The following is a 20,957-nucleotide window of genomic DNA, read 5'->3' as shown; positions in this document are numbered from 1 at the left end:
CTCCCACGTGTAGTAGACTTGTCTCCATCAGCCAGGCAGTCTCCCAAGCCCAAACCTAACAGTGATCCTTCTTCCCTCTATTTTCTCATCCCTATATCCAATTCTCCAGAAAGCTTTGTTAGGTCCACCACCAAAATATATCCTCAGTGTGTTTTCTCCTCCTTTGCTGCTGGCTCACTAGTCTGAGCTAGTTACCTCTTGCAAGAACTACTGCAACTATCCCCTAACTAGTCTCTGTGCTATCTCTCCATACTGTCTACAATCTATTTTCCCAGAAGACTGAGTTGCCTTTTAAAAGTTGACCCAGCCAAAAAAAAAAAAATGGCCGGGTGTTGTGGCGGGTGCCTGTAGTCCCAGCTACTCGGGAGGCTGAGGCAAGAGAATCGCTTAAGCCCAGGAGCTGGAGGTTGCTGTGAGCTGTGTGAGGCCACGGCACTCTACCGAGGGCCATAAAGTGAGACTCTGTCTCTACAAAAAAAAAAAAAAAAAAGGTTGATCCACCACTGCCAACCTCTCTTTTCCTTTGGCACTTCCCCCAGTCACTCACTATTCTTTGCCATACTTGCCTTCTTTCTGTGTGCTACCACGCTAAACTAGTTCCTGCCTTAGGGCCTTTGCACTCACTGTTCTTCTGGGCCAGGGATGGTCTGCCCCAGTTTATCACTTGGCTGACCACTTTGAACACCTGCTCACAGAGGCCTCCCCTCATCACCCAATCTAAAGTAGTTATCTCCTTTCCCTGTGGCTCTTTATTACATCATCCCATTTTATTGTCTTCATAGCATTTATCACCATCTGGAATTATCACATTCATTCATTCCTTTACTTGTTTCTCTCCACTATTAGGTTGTAAGCTCCATGAATAGAGGAATTTGACTTGTTGACTACTGTACCCCTAGCAACACATATAACAGATCCTCAACCAGTATTCTTTTTAAGTGAAAAAGTAGTGAATGGATGGAAGTATGCAAGGATGATGAAAGTGTGATGGTAGAAGAATTAGTGATGAAAGGATGAAAGGATAGATGGGAAGTGAATGGATAGATGGAAGGATGGATTGATAGATAAATGGAAAGTTGGATAGATAGACAGAAAGACAGATGAATAAGAAGATGGTCACGTGGATGGATGGATGATGAAAGCATAGAAGGATATGCCAGGTGTGTTGGCTTACACCTGTAATCCTAGCACTCCAGGAGGCCAAGATGGGAGAATCCCGTGAGCTCAGGAGTTACAGACCCGCCTAAGCAAGAGTGAGACCCCGCCTCTACTAAAAATAGGAAAATGCAGGTATGGTGGTGGACGCTGATAATCCCAGCTACATGGGAGGCTGAGGCAGGAGGACTGCTTGAACCCAAGAGTTTGAGGTTGCTGTGAGCTAGGCCACAGCACTTTAGCCTAGGCAACAGAGTGAGACTGTTTCAAAAACAGAAACAAAAAAAAAAAAAAAAGAAAAGAAAAGAAAAAGAATGGATGGGAGGATAGATAGGAAATGCATGAATGTATGGGGGAAAATATACGTAAAGATAAATGGATGAATAGATGGTTAGATGGATCCATGTATCTGGAGCTGATATGAGGGTCATTAACTGAATTACTATGGTCAGAACCCCCCCAAAAAAAAGAGATAGAGAGAGAGAGAAGGCAAATAGGAGGTAAAGAGACAAGGGAAATCTGTCCTAGTCCTTTTCCTATACCACTTTGCTGTAGCTTGTGTCTTTATTTCTGGTATGGTAAAAGGCAGTGCAGTGTAATGCAAAGAGCCCTCAATTTGAAATCAAAGACCTTTGTTTGCACAACTCAGTGACTTTGTATGGCTATGATCCTGAACATATGGCTTTGTTTTTCTAAGTCTCAGTTTATCAGCCTTTCAGTCTTATAGTGGGGATAAAATGAGAAATTACGTTGAATGTATGAATGGCCAGGCATGCAGAATGCGCAATAAATGATCATTTCCTTCGTTCCACAATTGATTGATGAATGTCACTGGCATGTCTTGCTTTAAGCATTTTTTATGTGCCTAACATGCACTCAGTAGGTGCCTAGTGAAAGTTTATTGATTTGAATGGCAGGGATCCCCATGCAGTCAACTAGGAGATCACAGGCAGTGGTAAGAGAGGAATACATAGTTTTTCAGCAAAAAAAAATTCCTAAATAACTAACTTGCAGGCTTGGTGCCCATATCTCAGTGGTTGGGGCCCCAGCCACATACACCGAGGCAGGCAGTTTCGAACCGGCCCCAGGCCTGCTAAACAACAATGACGACTTCAACAAAAAAATAGCCAGGCGTTGTGGCGGGCGCCTGTAGTCCCAGCTACTTGGGAGGCTGAGGCAAGAGAATCACGTAAGCCCAAGAGTTTGGGGTTGCTGTGAGCTGTGATGCTACAGCTCTCTACAGAAGGCAACATGGTGAGACTCTGTCTCAAAAAAAAAAAAGAACTAACTTGAACAATGGCTAGGAACCAGGTGATTCATTTAAATGGTATTGCATTTTCTGAAAACTGATTTGCATGCAATTTACTGGGACCCCATCTACTACGTAAGGTGCAGCCCTTCCCTTTTGCAATTCACTTCTAGTCAAAGTCTTAGTTGTGCTATTTTTTTTTTCACAGCACCCACTCCTGATGAAGTCTTTCCAGGGGCCTTTGATGAGAGGCCCAAGCCTTCCAGCTACTTCATAGGTCAGACTCTGGGCCCCAGGAGCCCCTTGCCCTGGGCTTGCCCTCAGGGAATGATTCATAATTAAGAGAAAAGCCTTGTGCTTTATGTCTCTTCCTCCTCCTCTAAGCAGGCAGCAGGGGAAGGTGGAGGGGTTGGAAGGGGAATGGGGGAGCAGACTGGAGCCTGGGATTTTGATTGAGAGGCCCCATTATCCACACTCTTAAAAAAATAACCGAATCTTTTCCTTTTTTATCTTGACCAATCTCATTTCACGCTCCAGAAGAGGAAGGGAGAGAGGGAGGGAGTCTAGGGCCAGGAGGGAGAGAGGAGTCAGTATTCTGTATTTTCAACGCTGCATTAAGCACATCGCCACGGTAACCAGGCAGCAACAAGTGCCAGCTCAGCAGGTTCCCAGGGAGCACGGAGCTTTTTTCCTCCCTCTCTTTCTCCCTCCCCTTGCTCTGCCCAGGAGAGCCAGCCCACCTGCCTCTGCACAGGGTGCCCAGAGTGGGCAGCTGGCAAAGATTAACCCCTACTAGGGAGGGAGGGAGGCAGGTCTGGGCAAATGTGCTGTCTTTGGGGTCAGAGACAGGGAGCCTGGGCCAGGTCTGGCATGGGGGTCACGGATGTCCTGAATTCAGAGTCCCTTTCAGAACCTCCAGGTCCCCAGGCCCATCTGGGTGGTGAATATGGTTCAGTTCTACTCCATCCATCTCCTAGGGAGGATCCTAAAGGACTGAGACTTGTCCAAAGAAATTCTCATTGTCTTCATTTGTCCAGATCTCTACACCCTGGATCACCACTGGATGATGACTGGCAGACAAAGAAATCCAATTGACTGGCAGGCAGGACTTCTAGACAGTCCAAACGAGGAGAGAGAAACACTCCAAGCTTATCTCATACTCAATAGTACCCTGAGTGTACCTAGATCCTTAGTCCTACCCAGGCAGGGTAGAGCATGGAGGGTATGTTTCAATCATTTCACCCTCCTCATCCTCACCATCAACAAGACCATTCATACTCAGGATTTGCAGCAGGGGTCACTAAGATTCACCAGAGTTAAATGCTGGGAGGTCAGGGTTGCTTAAGGGCAGGGCTAGTGTTTGGCTGCAGCCTTTCACTGACCCTCAGAGGATGCTCCATTATGCTTACTGAGTCCTGGAAGAAGTGAGGGAGTGGGGATTTGGCCACAGTTCTGTCTCAGTCCATCCCTTTTCTTCAAGGTGGGAAATGTGGGGGATTTGAGAACATAGAGACCAAGCTGGGGTGAGTTAACAACAGAGCCAGGTCTGCACCGGGGCACTGTCTATAGGCGTTTACAAGAAGATGCCCACTGAGGTTCATCTTTCCATGTCCTTTGGGAAATCTATGAATGGGATGCAACATGATTCCATCTGCTCTTGTCCCTCCCTCCACCAACACTTCCTCTTTTCAATGCCCTCTCCTTACCTGCCACCATGCCTGCGATGGCAGAAGAGGCATAGCTGCCCTGTCCACTGGTGGGGATGTGGGGTGGGTATCCGGGCAGCGTGGGCCCCACCATCTCTCGCCCTGGAAAAATATAGCAAACAGTCATCAGTTAGGGCACTGGGGGCTCCTGTCCTTATTGTCTCACTCTCCTCCCATGCCACTGCCACTCTTTCCAAAGCCAATTTCCAAACGTCTTCCCACCACCCTCCTCTGAGCCCAGTGCTTGTGTCCTCTGTCTGGTCTTCCGCAGCTCCACTGTGCAGGCAGTACTTGTTATTGCAGCCCTGTACTGTTCCCCGTTCCCCAGTGGTTTTATTTACGTGAATGTTATCTTATTCATCCACAAAAATGTCATGGTATTGGAGGCTGGGGGCTATGTCTTCTGGTCTTTGTTATGTCCCATGACACCCAGCACAGAAGCAGGCACAGCTGCCCTCAACAAACACACTCTAAGCCACTTGGCTCAGAGCTCATGCTTTTCAGCCCCGGCTCTAAGGACAATCAAGAACAAGGCTCTGTGGTGGCAGGCATATGGCCCAAGGGCTGGCCACTATCCTTTTCAGGCCTTTGACTGACAGTGCTAATCAACCACCACACTCTTTCCCATTCAGTGGAGGGAACTCCTGATCCCCAGCTTGACCTTCCAGGTGGATCAATCAGAGTTGCAAGGAGCATGAAACCTATCAGCTATCCTTGCCCTAGGAAGGCAATCTGGCTGAGAGATATTTAGCTTTCAAATGTGACCACGAGCTATACCTTTCTCAATTTCATTTCTGAAAAGAACCATTTTTAGCAAACCAGACACTAATCTCTCTTGGTTTATCTACAACTTGTGAGTAAATTGCTGTCTCATTGATACCAAGGCAGCTCTGTAAAAGCTCCATTTCTCTGGCTCTGCCTCTTCTCTACATCAAGAAGTCAAACCTTCCCATTCTGGATACCACCACCTGACCTGGCAAGCTTCTCCCCATTTACCCATGTGCCAGAAAACATAATCCCTCACATATGCCCCTCTCCCAACACCCCTATGTTCTGCAGGCTCTGACCAGACTCTCCCTTACCCAAAGACTCTTGGCAAGGTGACAGTATATCCTGGTTTTCCCCAGGTCTGCCCAGATGTTGACCACCATCTTAGCATATTTATTTTAATAATACCCATTTCACTGTAAAAATGCTCCAGTTTGATGAATTATTTGGTCATCCTTGGTCTTAGTGATATTTACAGAGTTTCTCAATCTTAGAAGTATTGACATTTGGGCTGCATAATTGTTTGTTGTAAGCAGTATCCCTGGCAAATCCCTTAATGCTTTGTTGTTTAGCAGTATCCTTGGCTTTTATCCATTCTGTGTGACAACCAAAAATGTCTCCAAACATGTCCTCAAAGGGAGGAGTAGGGGTAAAATTGTCTCTGGTTGAGAACCACTGTCTTATATTATGACCGTTTTACCCAAATGTCTTTTGCCTCTTCCATGTTGGGGATTGTGTTTTTCTTCTAGGACTTACATGGGCCACCTATGAGTTCCTGATAACGAACTTACCAAGTCCATCTCCTCTGTGGCACTACTTGCCCAACTTCCCTCTCATCAATGCCTCTGGGACCTTCATACCTCAGCCCCTTTAAGGGGTGCCTAGTAATGATGGAAGGGAAGGTATGTACCATGAAACATGTAAGTCAAGAATGCCACAGTGGCTACCTCCTCCTTACCTGTCTTTCTAGAGATTGCCTAAAGATAATTAATTCACTCAACAAATACTGAGTAAGTACTATGCACTAGGTAGGCACTTTTAAAAACTATTGGGATACAGCATAAAGCAAGAATGCTAAATTAACTAGAGCAATTAAACAAGAGAAAGAAATAAGAGGTATCTAAATTGGAAAGGAAGAAGTCAAATTATCCTTGTTTGCAGATGATACGTATGATCTTACATCTACAGAAACCTAAGGACTCCACCCTAAAACTATTAGAGTCGATAAACAAATTCAGTAAAGTATAGATTAAAAGATCAACAAAAATCAATGGCATTCTGACATGCGAACAATGAACAATCTAAAAAAGAAACCAAGAAAGTAATCCCATTTACAATAGCCACAAATAAAATAAAGTACCTAGGAATGAGCTTAACCAAAGAAGTAAAAGTATCTATAATGAAAACCATAAAACATTGATGAAAGAATTGAAGAGCACATACAAAAATGGAAACATATTCCATACTCATGGATTGGAAGAATTATTTTGCTAAAATATCCATACTACTGTAATGTACATCTATAGATGTAATGCAATTCTTATCAAAATACCAAAGACATTCTTCACAGAAATAGAAAAAATAATTTTTAAATTTACATGGTCACTATCCTTTTCAGGCCTTTGACAGACATTGCTAATCAACCATCACACTCTTTCCCATAATTATATGGTAACACAAAAGACCCAGAATACCCAAAGCCACCCTGAGCAAAAAGAAAAAAACTGGAGGAATCACATTACCTGACTTTAAATTATACTACAGAGCAGTAGTAACCAAAACAGTATGGCACTGGTATAAAAACAGATACACAGACTAATGGAACAGAATAGAGAACCCAGAAATAAATTTACATATTTATAGTGAACATGTCTTTGATAAGAATGCCAAGAACATACATGGGACAAATAATCTCTTCAATAAATGGAAAACTGGATACCTATATGCAGAAGAATGAAATTAGATCCTTACCTCTCACCATATACAAAAAACAAACCAAATGGAATTAGAGACTTAAATCTAAGACCTGAAACCATGAAACTACTGAAAGGAAACACTGGTGGAACACTTTGGGACATTGGTCTGGGGAAGGACTTCTTGAATAATATGCTCAAAGCACAAGCAACCAAAGCAAAACTAGACAAATGGAATAACATCAATCCAAAAAATCTTCACAGAAAAGGAAACAATCCACAAAATGAAGAGACAACCCACAGAATGGAAGAACATATTTGCAAACTACCTGTGAGAGAAGGTATTAATAACTAGAATATGTGAGGAGCTCCAACAACTCAATAGGAAAACAATCAAATAGTCCAATAACCAGTTAAATTGGTTTTCATCAAAAAGGCAATAATGAATGATCATTACCAGAGGCTGGGAAGAGTAGCAGGGAGGGAGGGGTTAAGTAAAGATGGTTAATGGGTGCAAAAATATAGTTAGATAAAATGAATAATATTTGATAGCACCATACAGTGACTATAATCAATAATAAGTTAGGCTATACTTCAAAATAATGAAAAGGGTGAAATTGGAATGTTCCTAACACAAAAAATAGGATGTGGAGAAAAAGGAACCCTCACGCACTGCTGGTGGGAATATAAATTGGTGCAACTGCTATGGAAAACAGTATGGAAGCTCCTTAAAAACTAAAAATGGAACTACCACCTGAGTGTGGTAACCCCTGTCTTAGTTTTAGTTAGCTCATCCAGAGGTTCCCATGGCTCATGCCTGTAATCCTAGCATTATAGGCGGCTGAGCCAGGAGTATTGATTTCTTGAGGCCAGGAGTTTGAGGCAAGCCTGAGTAAAAGTGAGACTCCATTTCTACAAAAGATAAAAGAATCACCTGGGTGTAATGGGGGGCAACTGTAGTCCCAGATTATTGAGAGGCTGAAGCAAAAAGATTGCTCGAGCCCATGAGTTTGAGGTTGCAGTGAGCTATGATAATACCACTGCACTCTAGCTTGGGCAATAAAGTGAGACTTTGTTTCAAAAAATCCAAAACAAAACAACAACAAAAAAATGGAACTAGGGGTAGGGGTGCTGGCCCCATATACCAGAGGTGATGGGTTCAAACTGAGCCCCGGCCAAAAACTGCAAAAAAAAAAAAAAAAAAAAAATAGAACTACCATATGACCCAGCAATCCCACTGCTGGGTATATATCCAAAGGAAGGGAATCCAGTAAACCAAAAAGGTATCTGCATTTCCATGTTTATTGCTACACTTTTCACAATAGCCAAGATATGGAATCATCCTGAGTATTCATCAGTGGGTAAATGGATAAGGAAATTTTAGCACAAATACATAATGGAATATTATACAGCCACAAAAAGGAGTGAAATCCTGCCTTTTGCAACAGCATGGATGGAACTGGAGAACCTCATGTTAAGTGAAACAACATCATGGTAAGTGAAATAAGCCAAGCACAGAAATACAAATCTCATATGTTCTCACTCATATGTGGAAGCTAAATATGAAAAACAATTGAATTCATGGAGACAGAGAGGAGGATGATCATTACCAGAGGCTGGGAAGGGTAGCAGGGAGGGAGGGGTAGAGTAGAGATGATTAATGGGTGCAAAAATATAGTTAGATAAAATGAACAATATTTGATAGTACAATACAGTGACTATAATCAACAATAAGTTAGGTTATACTTCAAAATAATGAAAAAGGTAAAATTGGAATGTTTCTAACACAAAGAAATGATAAATGCCTGAGGTGATGGATACCCCAATTACCCTGATTTGATTAATTCACATCATATGCCTGTATCAAAACATCACATGTACCCTATAAAGATGTGCAACTTTGGCTCGGCGCCTATAGCTCAAGTGGCTAGGGCGCCAGCCACCTGCACCAGAACTGGCGGGTTCGAATACAGCCCAGGCCCGCCAAACAACAAGGACAACTACAACCAAAAAATAGCCAGGTGTTGTGGTGGGTGCCTATAGTCCCAGCTACTTGGGAGGCTGAGGCAAGAGAATCACTTAAGCCCAAGAGTTGGAGGTTGCTGTTAGCTGTGATGCTACGGCACTCTACCCAGGGCAAGAGCTTGAGACTCTGTCTCAAAAAAAAAAGTGCAACTATTATGTACCCATAATAATTTAAAAAAATTAAAAAAAAACCCAAAGACAGAAAAATAAAAGCAAAAGTAAAAAAAAAAAAAAAGTAAGTTTAATTAGCAAGGCCAGGGGCACAGGCCATAAACAATTGGAGCTAAGCCTAGGGGCTGTCAATAAACAAGATCAGACATACTCAACTCTGTGCTTCCTCTAAATCAGTGGTTCTCCACCTTCCTAATGCGGCCCTTTAATACAGTTCCTGTGGGTTGCGACCTACAGGTTGAGAACTGCTGCTCTAGAGGGAAGAAGGGCCTAGAAATGAGAGCAACTTTGGTCCTTACACTGCTTCTATGTCTGAGTGCCCTTAGACCAGCCACTTATGCACTCCAAGCTTCAGGTTCTTCACATGCAAAGTGGGACAAAAATTAAAGTAGCCTTACACACCCTATTACTATTATTGTGAGGTTATCAGCATAATTCAGAGCCAGGGTTTCCTGCTTTAGGTGGGCATTGATTAGTGCGATGAGCACATTCTAGAAATACATGTCGATGGAACTTTGACAGAAGTCCTCTCTGAAATGAGCTGTCAGTGTGGATTACATAAAACCATGGGAAGGTGTTGGCAAATGCCAGCACCACCTTCTAATTCATTTCACTTTTACCACAGTGTCCAGCTGTGCTCCGTGGGCAGGACTGCCAGAATTTTACAGGTGGGCTCAGTTCACCTGACACAGGGTTGTTAGGGGAACAAATGAAGGACTGGCAACACAGGAGGGGAACAAGGGATTTTACTGTATTTAGAAGTAGAGGGAGAAATACACAGATGCTGAAGAAGATGGCATAGGACTGACCCTCAGACTCAGCCCCCTGGGCCCTGGGATGAAGCATCTGGGCACCAGGCACTGGGGACCAGGAGAGGGAAAGAGTGATGTGAAGTGTGTGAGAACAGAAGCAGCACAGAGCCTGGTGAGGAAAGGAGTGGTGCTAAAAGGGGGTGGTGGCTGATTCAGGCCTGATAACGTCTCCCTTCTGCTTCCCTCTCTACTTCCTCCTCCCCGGGAGAGCAAGAGCTCTCTAGATGCAGGGCAGCTCCGGATGAAAGACAAGCTACTTAATTCTCCTCACCACAGCTTCCTGTCTGTCACAGGAGGAAGCAGTTTGGAGTAGAGCTTATAGATTGGGGTGACCGCGTGATTGACTGGGAGGATCTTCCCGGCACCCTGTGTTGAGGATTCTGAAGCAGCACCTACGTCTATGGTCTTGCGCTGGGCAGGTGGGTGGTAAGTTGTGGCTCTTAGGCTGCCTATGTGCTGGCTCTAGCCTCCTGCTCTGTGGGGCTCCTTTTAGCCCACAGCCTGAGGCCTCATGCTCCCCTTCCTCCTGCCCTCATCCTGTCCCTTTCTATCACCTGGCCCTGGGGTTGCCTGAGCCCTGCAGCTTAGTGGGGGAGCTCCAGGGCACATACCCAACTTAGGCCACAGCTTGATTTAGTCCATCCATAGGCCCCATCTCATGAGAACTAGCCCCCACATTACTCTTGTAAGTGGAACGCATTGGCCTCACTCCCCTGTCTTGGGAGATTTTAATCTTCACCTCCCCCAAATCCCTAATTTTCTCCTATTAGGAAAGAAGTTTCTAAATCAAACACCAGAGCAGACCCTTGAAGGCTTCCTTCTGAAACTTGGCCTTCCAGGAGAGGCTGGTAAGACTCTCCTCAGGACAGCCCTTGCCCAAACCATGGTGCCCCGAATGCTCCTGACAGCTCCACAAACACTTTGCTGCAATTTTTTAAATACATATTTTCTTCAAAGCAAAAACTTTGCAATCTTTTTAGCAACAAAAACACAGACGCCATGAGGTAGAGACACCTCATCATGGCCTATTCATGCCCTCATATTTAATTCTCTGTTTTTTTTTGGGGGGGGGAGGGGTTTGTTTGTTTGTTTGTTTGTTGTTTTTTACTTCTGTTTTTAAGGCTCATCATAAATTGACCCTTACTATATATCCCAGCCACTCCATACTCAACTATCCTTCCAATGCAGCCCTGTTTTTTTTTTTTTTTATTTCAAGCAACAGTGGCACAGCTCCACCACACCTTTATACAGAGACAACACCAGAGAGCTTTGGGTTTACAAGGGCATTTTACAATGCAGCCCTGTTTTTAAGAGGTTGGCACAAGGCACAGCCCATGTTGACTGGCTATGGAGTGGGGTTCCCTAAGAAAACTCTAAATCTCAGAAATATTGCTAAATATTCTAAATATTGGTGGAGACTAGGATCCAAAAGCCAGTGAAGGTAGAGGTGATTCCAGACTATACTATGTTCCCCCTTTGATGTCTGCCCTCCACATAACCCCTTTTCAACTCCTTATCTTGCTCTGATAGCAAGGAGAATTTATGGCAGCCTAGAAATCTCTTTGGCAGGACGAAATATAATTTTGTACAAAAGGATGGAGGAGGGCAATGAACTCTTTGATGATAAAACCTTACTCAGAGCTTTCTGACTAGTTGAGCTGGATTTAGCTCTGCAGCAGCTGGGACCAGGATGACCTCAATGTTGCTGTCCTGTCCAGACTGGGGTGTCCCAAGGGACCTAGGAGGAATGTCAGGGCCAATCTGACTATTCCTCAAACCCTGCCATTTCCCCCTTTTTTGGCTGTTTGCAGAGACTGAGATGATAGTCACCTTGGAAATCACACTATCAGATCCACCAGGCTGAGGGATGAATTAACTCAGGGAGAAACTCTATGAAGCAGATAAAGGAGTTGTAGAAGATGGCAGAAAGGGCTCTTAGGGAGTCACTCTGAGGTGCTCAGAAGGTTCTGGTGACGCTGAGCTGATTATGGAATGAAACACACCAGCTCCTCACTCCTTTCCCCAGCCTGCAACACCCTCTAGGAATAATTTGGTTTCTGCTTTCTTTCCTTTCAAGCTCACCTCTTCCTCTTTGGGGTAGGTTTGAAGCCTCCCAGACTCTTAAAATCATTTCTTTCCAAACTTGCCTCCTCCCAGCCTTCTCACGGTGGCTCAGGCACACATTAGGTATTTAAGTTCAGTCTTGCCCAGAGGCCATAGTGGAGAGGCTGACAATGAGCTCACAATGGATACTCCCCTATAATGGATACCAGCCATCGCCTGCCTTTATGGGTGCCACAGGGAACAGCAGTCCTCACTTGCTCTCTGCTCTTGGCTCTCTGCTTGGACCAGTCTCTCCAAGCCTGGCACTTCTCACTCTTCTCAGATCCCCTGCCTCTGTGCTGAATTGTCAACACTCAGGCTGGGCCCCGTGGCCAGCCAGCAGCTTTCAAGGTGCTCACACATGCCTTGGGGGCCACCTGCCTGAAAGATGTGCCAGTGCTGCATACTTGGCTACCTGCTGTCTGAATGACCACCTGGTGTCTGCTGCCAGCTGCTTTGTCTTAAAAGTTGGATGACTTTCTAGTCTAGCAGCTGGCTAGGAAAGTGGGCATATCCACTGAATTCAGAACTGGTAATAGTGGCAAGTGTCAGCCCTGATCTACTGCATATTGACAAGGGACATGTGCAGCTCTAATAAGGGGACTGATAGGGGTAATGGGGGCATTTGGGGGCAGTGAGATTGCTCTGGGCACTCCAACTATACTTCATACCACTGTCCTTGTCTGTGCTTTGATACATCTAGCTGCTTTCTTTTTTTTAGAGATAAGGTCTCACGCTGTTGCCCTGGGTAGAGTGCCGTGATGTCACAGCTCACAGCAACCTCCAACTCTTGGGCTTAAATGATTCTCTTGCCTCAGCCTCCCAAGTAGCTGGGACTATACAGGTGCCTGCCACAATGCCTGGCTATTTTTTGGTTGTAGTTGTTATTCGGTGGGCCCAGGCTGGATTTGAACCTCCCAGCTCCGGTGTATGTAGCTAGCGCCCTAGCCATTTAAGCTACAGGCACCAAGCCACATCTAGCTGCTTTTAACGGCTGTAGGTGCTTCCCTCTTCTCTCAGCTGGTCACATCAAACCGGTCTACCTCTTGCTGGTAATTGAGTAAAACCTCAATCAGCAGGTGCTTCCTCCACACCTTCATCCCTTCCCTGCTCCACTGCAGCCCTGGCGCTGGTCTGCCATTCACATGAGACCTGCAGGCCTCCCAGTGATCAGATAGACAACCACATAATGGACGGGAACCTTCTTTGCTCCCTCCACACCTCCCTCCCTATCCCATTTTCTCTGGCTGACATAACTTCACTCAGCTCACGATTTTTCTCCTTTAATCACTTTGGTCAAAATAAATGACCCGTCTCTGCTGACTTCACCCTCTTTTGAGATTTTGTACTCTGAGTCAACATTTTCTTCCTCCCTTTAGACCCTTAAACACCATCTTTCTGCCCACACACTAGATGCCCACCTCTTCCAAGAGGCCCTCCCATTTTAGATACAGAAAATGCAGAGTGGGGTTACAAGTGAGACTACATGGACTTGAATCAGATGCCCCTGGAGTCCCTCTGGGCTCCTCCGGTGCAGTAGTGCAATGGTATTCAAGTTCAAGAGCTTTCTGGGGGGAGGGACCCTACTTCGAATAGAGCAGATCTTCAGGGATCTGGTGAAGACACATAGCTTCTATTGAAAGAACCAGACCAGCGCCATCTTAAGAGTTAAGTTTCACTCCCCTCCACCATTTCACTCAGTAGGTTTACTTTCCAGACAAGCCCAGGCAAGTCCCCGAAATCATGAGACAACCGACCACCAATCAGGGACCCCCCACCTAACCAATCCAGAAGCGCCCCTTTTGTTTCAAGCTGTGCACGCCCACCCGCTGCGTGGGACCATAAGAACCCCTTGCTCCAGAGCTCGGGGCTCCTGGCTCCGATCCCAACGGAGTCCCTGGGAGCCCAAGTTCGAACTTGCAATAAACGACCCTTTTGCTTTTGTATTGGACTCGGCTCCCTGGTGGTCTTTGTGGGGGATTTCAAGATCTGGGCACAACACTATAACGGCTTTTACTTCACAGAAGCATTGAGAGGCCCAGAAAATTTGAAAACCATGGGTCCAGATGCACTGTCTGACTCTGGGCTGTATCTGTGATGGGTCCCTGCCACCCTTCCACTGATCTCTGCCCTAATATCTCAATGTAGTTGCATGATGGAGGGGCAGGGCAGTGGTGTCACTAAACACCCGTACTCCTAAGAGACAGCACTAAGGTTAAGTAGATTCTTCCAGTGCTGACCTGAGAGAGAGCTGGCTTCCTCCATTGGTCCTGCCTCCTCCCCTTGAGCCCAAATCTAAACTAGTCTCATTCCTGTGGAGGCCCTTGATACATCAGATGACAGTTATGGGCCCCTGCTCCCATGCTCACTGCACTCAGGACTTCTGTCCAAAGCAAAGACATGATTTTTTTCCCCGCTATTGCTCAGGCCCTGGCTGGGTGGGCTGACAACCTTCTGCTAAGGAGCCCCAGATCCATCCAAGGTCTGTCTCTGCTGGACACTATGCTTCCAGCCAGAGACCTTAGCCAGGCCTTTCTCCTCCCTGGGCCTGTATCCTGAGGTTTGCTCAGAACGCCCCATAAGGCACTTGTAGTTTTAAATTTTTGGAGGCAGATGAATTTCTTGATGGGAGGTCCCCCACTCCTCCAGCTCTCAAGCTGTGGAATCACTCTGGGTGTATTGTGTTTAAAAGATGTTTGTGTCCTACATGGGCAATGCTGTTAAGCTGGGCACAAAGATAGCTACATCATGGAGCCATAACTGGCACTGAACTCTGTCCTTTGCAGAAATTTGATCCTGAAATTGGCTCCAGAAGCCAATATCTTTTTCCTTCCAAAGTCTTCTACGTTCTTCCTTCTTTTTTATTTTATTTTTTACAAGGATGAAGTATTTCTACTTTACTACTCCTGGCTCCTGGCCGTAGGGTCCCTGCTCTTCCATGGACTCTGGGAGATATATCCCACTTCCTGGCACCCCCAGAGTGCTTGCCCCTCCCAAGGCCTGTGGAGAACTTCCAGAAGTTGCCGGACCAATTAGAGAATAGAGTGGTGGCAGAAAAGATCCTTGGGGCCAGGGAGGAGCGAGAGGGGAGAGGGTCGAGGCGCTGGTCCTGAGGATCCCCCTCCCGCCCCCCGCAGACCTGCACGGCCCGGGACCTCCCTGTCGTACCTGAGAGAAGGGCCTGGCCCGTGAACTGCCCGTACACGGAGGCAGCATGGGGAAAGGCATTGAAGGGCGGGACCGAGGCACCGGCTGGGACCCCGGAGCCGACTTGCTGCAGATCCAAAAAGGCGGAGCTAGATAAAGAGGAAGGGGTGGAGCTAGAACTGGACACCTCGGGGGTTTCCTGCTTTATGGCGAAGGGTGAATGAGGATCTGCCAGAGGGAGGGAGACAACAAGGAGAGAGGGGTGTGAGATGACGGGGCGGGCACATGCACAAACCAAGCCAGGAGATGCGGGAGGGTGCGGGCGGCGCGGGGCAGGCAGTCCCGGCTGCTCTCAGGGTCGGGCGGGGAGCGAGGGCGCCAGGGCGAGAGGTGGTCCTCGGGTCGCGGGAGAGAGACGTTCTGCCTCCCTGCTGTGCCTTCTAGCAGTGCAGATGGGCCCTGTGCGCGCGTGTACCTCGCACCTGCTCTTCGCAGGAGGGAGCGAGGGGTCCCAGGAGCGGCCAAGGGTTGGAGGCTGGACCCCCTTGACCCACCTGGAGGCCCCGCCGACACAGCCCACCTCTCCTCTCCAGACCAGGGCCCCAGACATCTTCCTCCTAACGGCCAGCCAAGCTCTGCCTTTCCCGGCCCTCCACCCCGCTCTCACAGTTGGGGCCGGCTGGCCCGGGAGACTCTGGCGTCATACCTGCCACCACAGGATAGGTCTGGTGAGTTGAGAGGTTGCGTCCCAAGGGCGTATTGGAAGGGGTCAGGGTGGCCTTCCCATCGTCCAGGGTACTGTTGAGCAAGGGCAGCGGATAGAGGCCCTGGGGAACAGAGAGAAGTCAGCGCACAGAGAGGTCCCCCGGCAGGCAAGCCTTCCTACAGACCCTGCAGCCTGTCCTAGCAGTTGGGGGCCTTAATTTCCCCAGGAAAAGTTCCTTTCCTCATCCTGCCCTTCTTACTGTACATCCTCAACTGGCAGCTGTGTTTCATCTCCTCATTTCCCCACATCCCTGGGATTTAAGGCGGGCTGGTGGCATGGGCGCGCAGGATGGGATGGAGAGTGCCCCCTCAGCCCCGGAGGACCATGCCCAGGCTGGATGGCTGGTCTCCTTCCTGCCTCCCCACAGAGTACAGGAAGGTGCCAAGGGCTGGAGCAGTCCTGTTGGGTGACTTCACTCTAGAGTGTTTTACACTCTATTAATTCACAAATTCCCTCCAGATAGGGAACACAGGCACGGAGAGGTTAAGAAACTTGTCACACATCCATATAGGGCAGAGACAGGATTCCGGGATTCAGACGAGGGGTTAGGCCCCAGTGGTCCTTCTCTCAATCACTATCCTAATCTGGAAAATATAATGCCCACTTCTTACATTACCAATGTGCCTCCGTTATCCAGATAGAATCCCTCAGCAACCGTGTGACATGAGCATAATGTCTAGTTTCCATGTGGAGCCTGAAACCTGGAAGGGTAAATGGCCCAGGGCTGTATAATTGAGACTAAACCCACTTCTTTGGGTGCTGCCTCGGGTGCTCTGCCCACCAGAACAGGTAAATTTCTTCTCCCATTCCATATCCAAACAAATAGAAGCGTGCAGGTTCAGCGTGAAAATGATACTTGAGTTGATTTTGTTGGAAATATTCTGTAATAAGTGCTGCCATGAGCACAGCTATTGCCTTGGATGCTCCTTCCAAAAAGAATTTAACTAAAGGCAAATGTACCCTATCCCCTCACAATGGCTCCCTCCCACCAGGGAACAAGACAGCACACACAAACACACACTTGTTCCCTACATGGGGTTATGCATGGCATACACGCACCATGGAAAGATTGTGCACGACTAAAATCAGGGAATACTCTGTGGTTATGTAAGCTGCACTAAAGGCAGTTGTTTTCAGTGATTTCCATAGAGCTGGGTTCTCCAAAGAGCCACAGCACTTTCCAGTTGCATGCCAGGCACTTTTGGAAGCTGTAGTCAATTCTGGAGGCCACCAGGGCACCATTAGTGTGTAGCGGCAATTACTGACTAAATGGTGCTCTGGTTCCATGTCTTCCGAGGGGTCCCACTTAGAGGCAGGGTGGAGTTCCTTACAGCCCAGCTTAGTGAAATTGAACAAAATACCTAATTTCTGGAAAGTGAAAGAAAAGTTTAAAATGCCTCATGGATATGTTGATTGCCTAGCAAAGTATCTACTCAGAAACCTATGACTGTTCCAAAATGTAGGCAACTTTGTGGAAAAAAGTGATAAAAATATTGTCAAACATTTTGGAAATTTTATATCAAATGCCTTAACCATCCCAGTGATGACTGTTTTTTTTTTTTTTTAAACCAGGGATTGAGTTTGAATTGGGGACAGCAGCACAATGCTTCAGAACATAAGCGAGTTTGAGCCTTGGTTCTGTGATGACCTGCCACATAGCTTTAGTCTGCTTGGACCTCACCAAGACTTGATTTTCTTACCTGTATAACAGGGATCATAGAATCTGCTTTGCAAGGCTGATGTAAGCATTAAATGAGATTTTTTTTTTTTTGAGACAGAGTCTTGCTTTTTTACCCTGGATAGAGTACAGTGACATCATTGTAGCTCACTGCAACCTCGAACTCCTGGGCTCAAGCGATCCTCCTGCCTCAGCCTCCCAAGTATCTGGGACTTGGTATAGACTGGTTCTCCCAGCCCTCCCCACCCCCACCATGCCAGAGTGTACACTATGAGGCGGTTGGCTAATTTTATATTTTTAGTACAGATGGGGTCTTGCTCTTGTTCAGACTGGCTTCTAACTCCTGAGCTCAAGCAACCTCCCTCCTTGGTCTCCCAGAGTGCTAGGATTATGGGCATGAGCCACTGTGTCCAGCTGAAATTTGATATATAAAATGCTTAGCACAAACTGATAACAACAGATGTACAATAAGAATTGTAATAAGTATTATTATCTCATCGGTATTATTATTTTAGAATTATGGGAAGAGTCGGAAGCTTCCAAATTCTTGGTCTCTGTCATAATATTCACATTCTTTTCATAGGCTTCTTGGTACACTCTCGACTATGTCCCTAGTGAAATAGCAACCAGGAATGAGGTCACATGAGGTTTCTGTTGACCACTTTCTCCCTTGTTGACTTTATAAAAGGGATGGCTCTGTCTATGCCCCATCCTCAGGCCAGTGTGTACTTGTGCTTCTCTCTTCGTTCCCAGGCCAGAGGGCCTTCCCGTGCCCGGGTGAGAGAGCACAGAGTGTTCCTTTGGCAGCACAGTCAGTCACCAAAGGTAGGAAAGGCAAGGGCTGGGACACGAGGGGCCCTTGGTATAGGCTGGTTCTCCCAGCCACCCCCCCATGCCAGGGGAGTGAATGAGTGAGTTACTGATAGAGCAAGGAAATGGATAATTTATAGGCACTGTGCTGGGCCTCAGTTTCCTCATCTGTAGGATGAACAGTGGGAGCAGTTCAACAGTTTCTAAATGCTGTGTTGCAGTCATCAAATAGGACATACATAGAAGCCCCATATCTGAAACAGGTGGCAGTAGGCCAGTCTGAATGAAACCAGGGCCACAAGCCTGAGCTCCACAGCCATCCATCTGCTTCCCTGAGCCACCTCTGAACCCTCCTTGGGCCTTGGTTATTTCTATGCATTTGGAGACACTGGTCTATGTGGTTACCGAGGTCCCCGCTAGCCTTAAGACTCTCTTATTCCAGGATTCCCCACAAGTGTTTGCCAGCAGGGCACAGGGGCTCTTAGCCAAGCAGGGTGCTTTGTGGGGCTTAGGGAATGGATCCAGGAAATGGCTCTGGGACCCAGCAGGTGCCCAGGGGCTCATCAGTAAGGCTTCTTTGCTCTCACAGGGCAGCTGGTGCTTGCACATGGGTTTTGCAGGTTCACCTCACATAGAAGGCTTCCTGCAGGCCCACAACTATGTCCTCTTCCCTCTTGGAGCCATTTGCTGACTCTTAGAGGAGCACCCAGGCTTTCTCCCCAGGTCTGCTGACGGCTGGCTTCCCCTGCACCCTCGTGGTTGCCACAGTTCAAGCTGATAAAATCGCTGACGCAGATTGCCTGCCCAGCTGTGGGCACTGGCAGAGGGCCAGCAGCCCAGATGGCCATTGGCAGTGGTTCAGCTGATTATTGGCATTGTTACTGTGGTCCCCACTCAGATGTTACAGGCGTATACACTCACCTCACTCCTAGATCAAATGACAGCGTGAGGTGAGCAAAGAGGGGCAGGCAGACACCACCCTAAAGATGATCCTACGCTGGTGACTTAGTGGGGTGTGGGCAGGAGGACATCACCACTGTAGACTGAGGGCTCAGTGGTTCCTTCAGAGTACCAGAGCATATGCTGTCCTCTGGCAGGGATCTCTCATGTCTCTGTCAACTTTTCACAGAAGCAGCCCATTATAATTCATTTCACCTGTCCTAAGCACTGGAAAAAACAATTCCCTATAGCTTGTGACTGATTGTTCTGGACTTCTCAACTCATTCATTTGTTCATTCATTCAGTGGCCCTTTGCTGAGTATCTGTTAGGAGAGGGCACCACATTAGATGCTGAGGATAAAAGCCACGAGGGATATATTAACTAGCTCAATGTAAGCATTCCAAATTGTATATGAAATCAGCACATTGTACCCCATAAATGCATTAATGTATACATGATCTATGTGTTTATGACTTAATTAAAAAAAAAAAGCGCCACCATGTTTCAAGTCTCATGAGACTTCCCTGTGTGCCACACCTTCTGGGGGCAAGACATGATTGCAAGAGGGACTTTACCTAACAAATGCAATCAGTGTAATCTGGCTTATTGTACCCTCAATGAATCCCCAACAATAAAAAAAAAAAAGAAATCTGCATATTGAATGCTCTATGGGGTGGGGCAGGCCTGGCCAGGGGCTGAGGTACAGATCACTGAACAGCAGAAAATCACAGAGCAGCTGTGGGCAATTCAAAAGGAATTATTCTGTTTGGAAGTGGATGATGTTTGGAAGCCTGGGGTAGCTAGAAGATTACTTGCAGGCTCAAGAAGATATTGGATAGAATCTGGCTTCCTCCTTGACCTGGAAAGGCCATTCAGACAGGCAGGTGGAGAGGCAATGGGGGACAGAGGCCAGGACATCAGCCAGGAGAATTTGGCTCAGTAAGAGGCATGATTTGAACCCAGGTTTCAGTTGGGTGAGGACAGGTGGGGCAGGGAGGATATTAAAAAAAAAAAGAAATATGCATATTTTTACACTTGTCTGCTAACTCATTAGGCTACACTGTGAGAACCTATTAGGGGTGGTTTGTGGGACATGAGAAGCACAGAGGGGGCAAGAGAGGCCACTCATGTCAGAGGGGCAGGGATGGATTCTCCGAGAGGGTGATGTTGGAGCTGAGTCATGCTGGCTGTGGTATTTTTCCAGGTAGAGAAGTGGGAGGAAAGGCACGCAGTGAAGAGGGCACATGGTGTGCAGGGCAGAGAGGTGTGAATGAGGGCAGCATGCTCAGGGGCATGAGTAATGCAGGGCCTTGGGGTGTGCAGGGTGAGTGCTGGAGAGGGACAAGGAAGTGGTGGCTGAGGTCATCATGTGAAGACTTCGAAGACTTCGTGCTACCACTTTAGACTTGTGAGGCCTGACCCTGCAGTCTGGGGAAGATGCTGATGGCAAGGGGGTGGCACTACCAGGTGCGTTGCCCTCCCTGGAAGGGTCAGGCTCAAAGCTCAAAGGTTTGGGGTGAGGGAGGCCAAGAGGGTTGGAAGATGAGGATGATGCCAGGGCAATAAATAAAGTGTGTGTTGGGCTTGGAGCTGCAGAAGCCCATGCCCTGAGCCCCACGAAGTGAATTCTACCTGCTCTGATGGCCGGACTACAGGCTTATTAGGAGGGCACATCTTGCTCTGACCTCTACCTGCCCAACCCTGCTCACTTCTC

General features: G+C 47.1%; 1 protein-coding gene and 1 long non-coding RNA gene across 6 annotated transcripts in view; one reads left to right on the top strand and one right to left on the bottom strand.

Annotated features, from left to right (window-relative positions):
• Window positions 1-20,957, bottom strand: part of PAX8 (paired box 8) — a 61,780-nt gene that overhangs the window by 5,337 nt on the left and 35,486 nt on the right. For 3 of the 5 annotated variants that reach the window (XM_053588525.1, XM_053588527.1, XM_053588526.1), the window contains 3 exons: window positions 15,756-15,876; window positions 15,071-15,277; window positions 4,111-4,212 (listed from right to left, as the gene is read on the bottom strand). In XM_053588525.1, the coding sequence (XP_053444500.1) occupies window positions 4,111-4,212; window positions 15,071-15,277; window positions 15,756-15,876 (430 nt within the window). The remainder of the gene's footprint in view (window positions 1-4,110; window positions 4,213-15,070; window positions 15,278-15,755; window positions 15,877-20,957) is intronic. The other 2 variants (XM_053588528.1, XM_053588529.1) reach the window with 1 other exon arrangement.
• On the top strand, window positions 15,260-20,955 carry LOC128583881 (uncharacterized). Its single transcript, XR_008379574.1, has 3 exons — window positions 15,260-15,311; window positions 15,643-15,777; window positions 17,388-20,955. It is a non-coding gene; the product is annotated as an uncharacterized LOC128583881 (long non-coding RNA).

This window comes from Nycticebus coucang, chromosome 4 (genome assembly GCF_027406575.1).
Source record: "Nycticebus coucang isolate mNycCou1 chromosome 4, mNycCou1.pri, whole genome shotgun sequence".
Lineage (NCBI taxonomy): Eukaryota > Metazoa > Chordata > Mammalia > Primates > Lorisidae > Nycticebus > Nycticebus coucang.
Note: the sequence above shows the minus strand (reverse complement) of the source record. Positions and strands in the feature narration are given on the sequence as shown.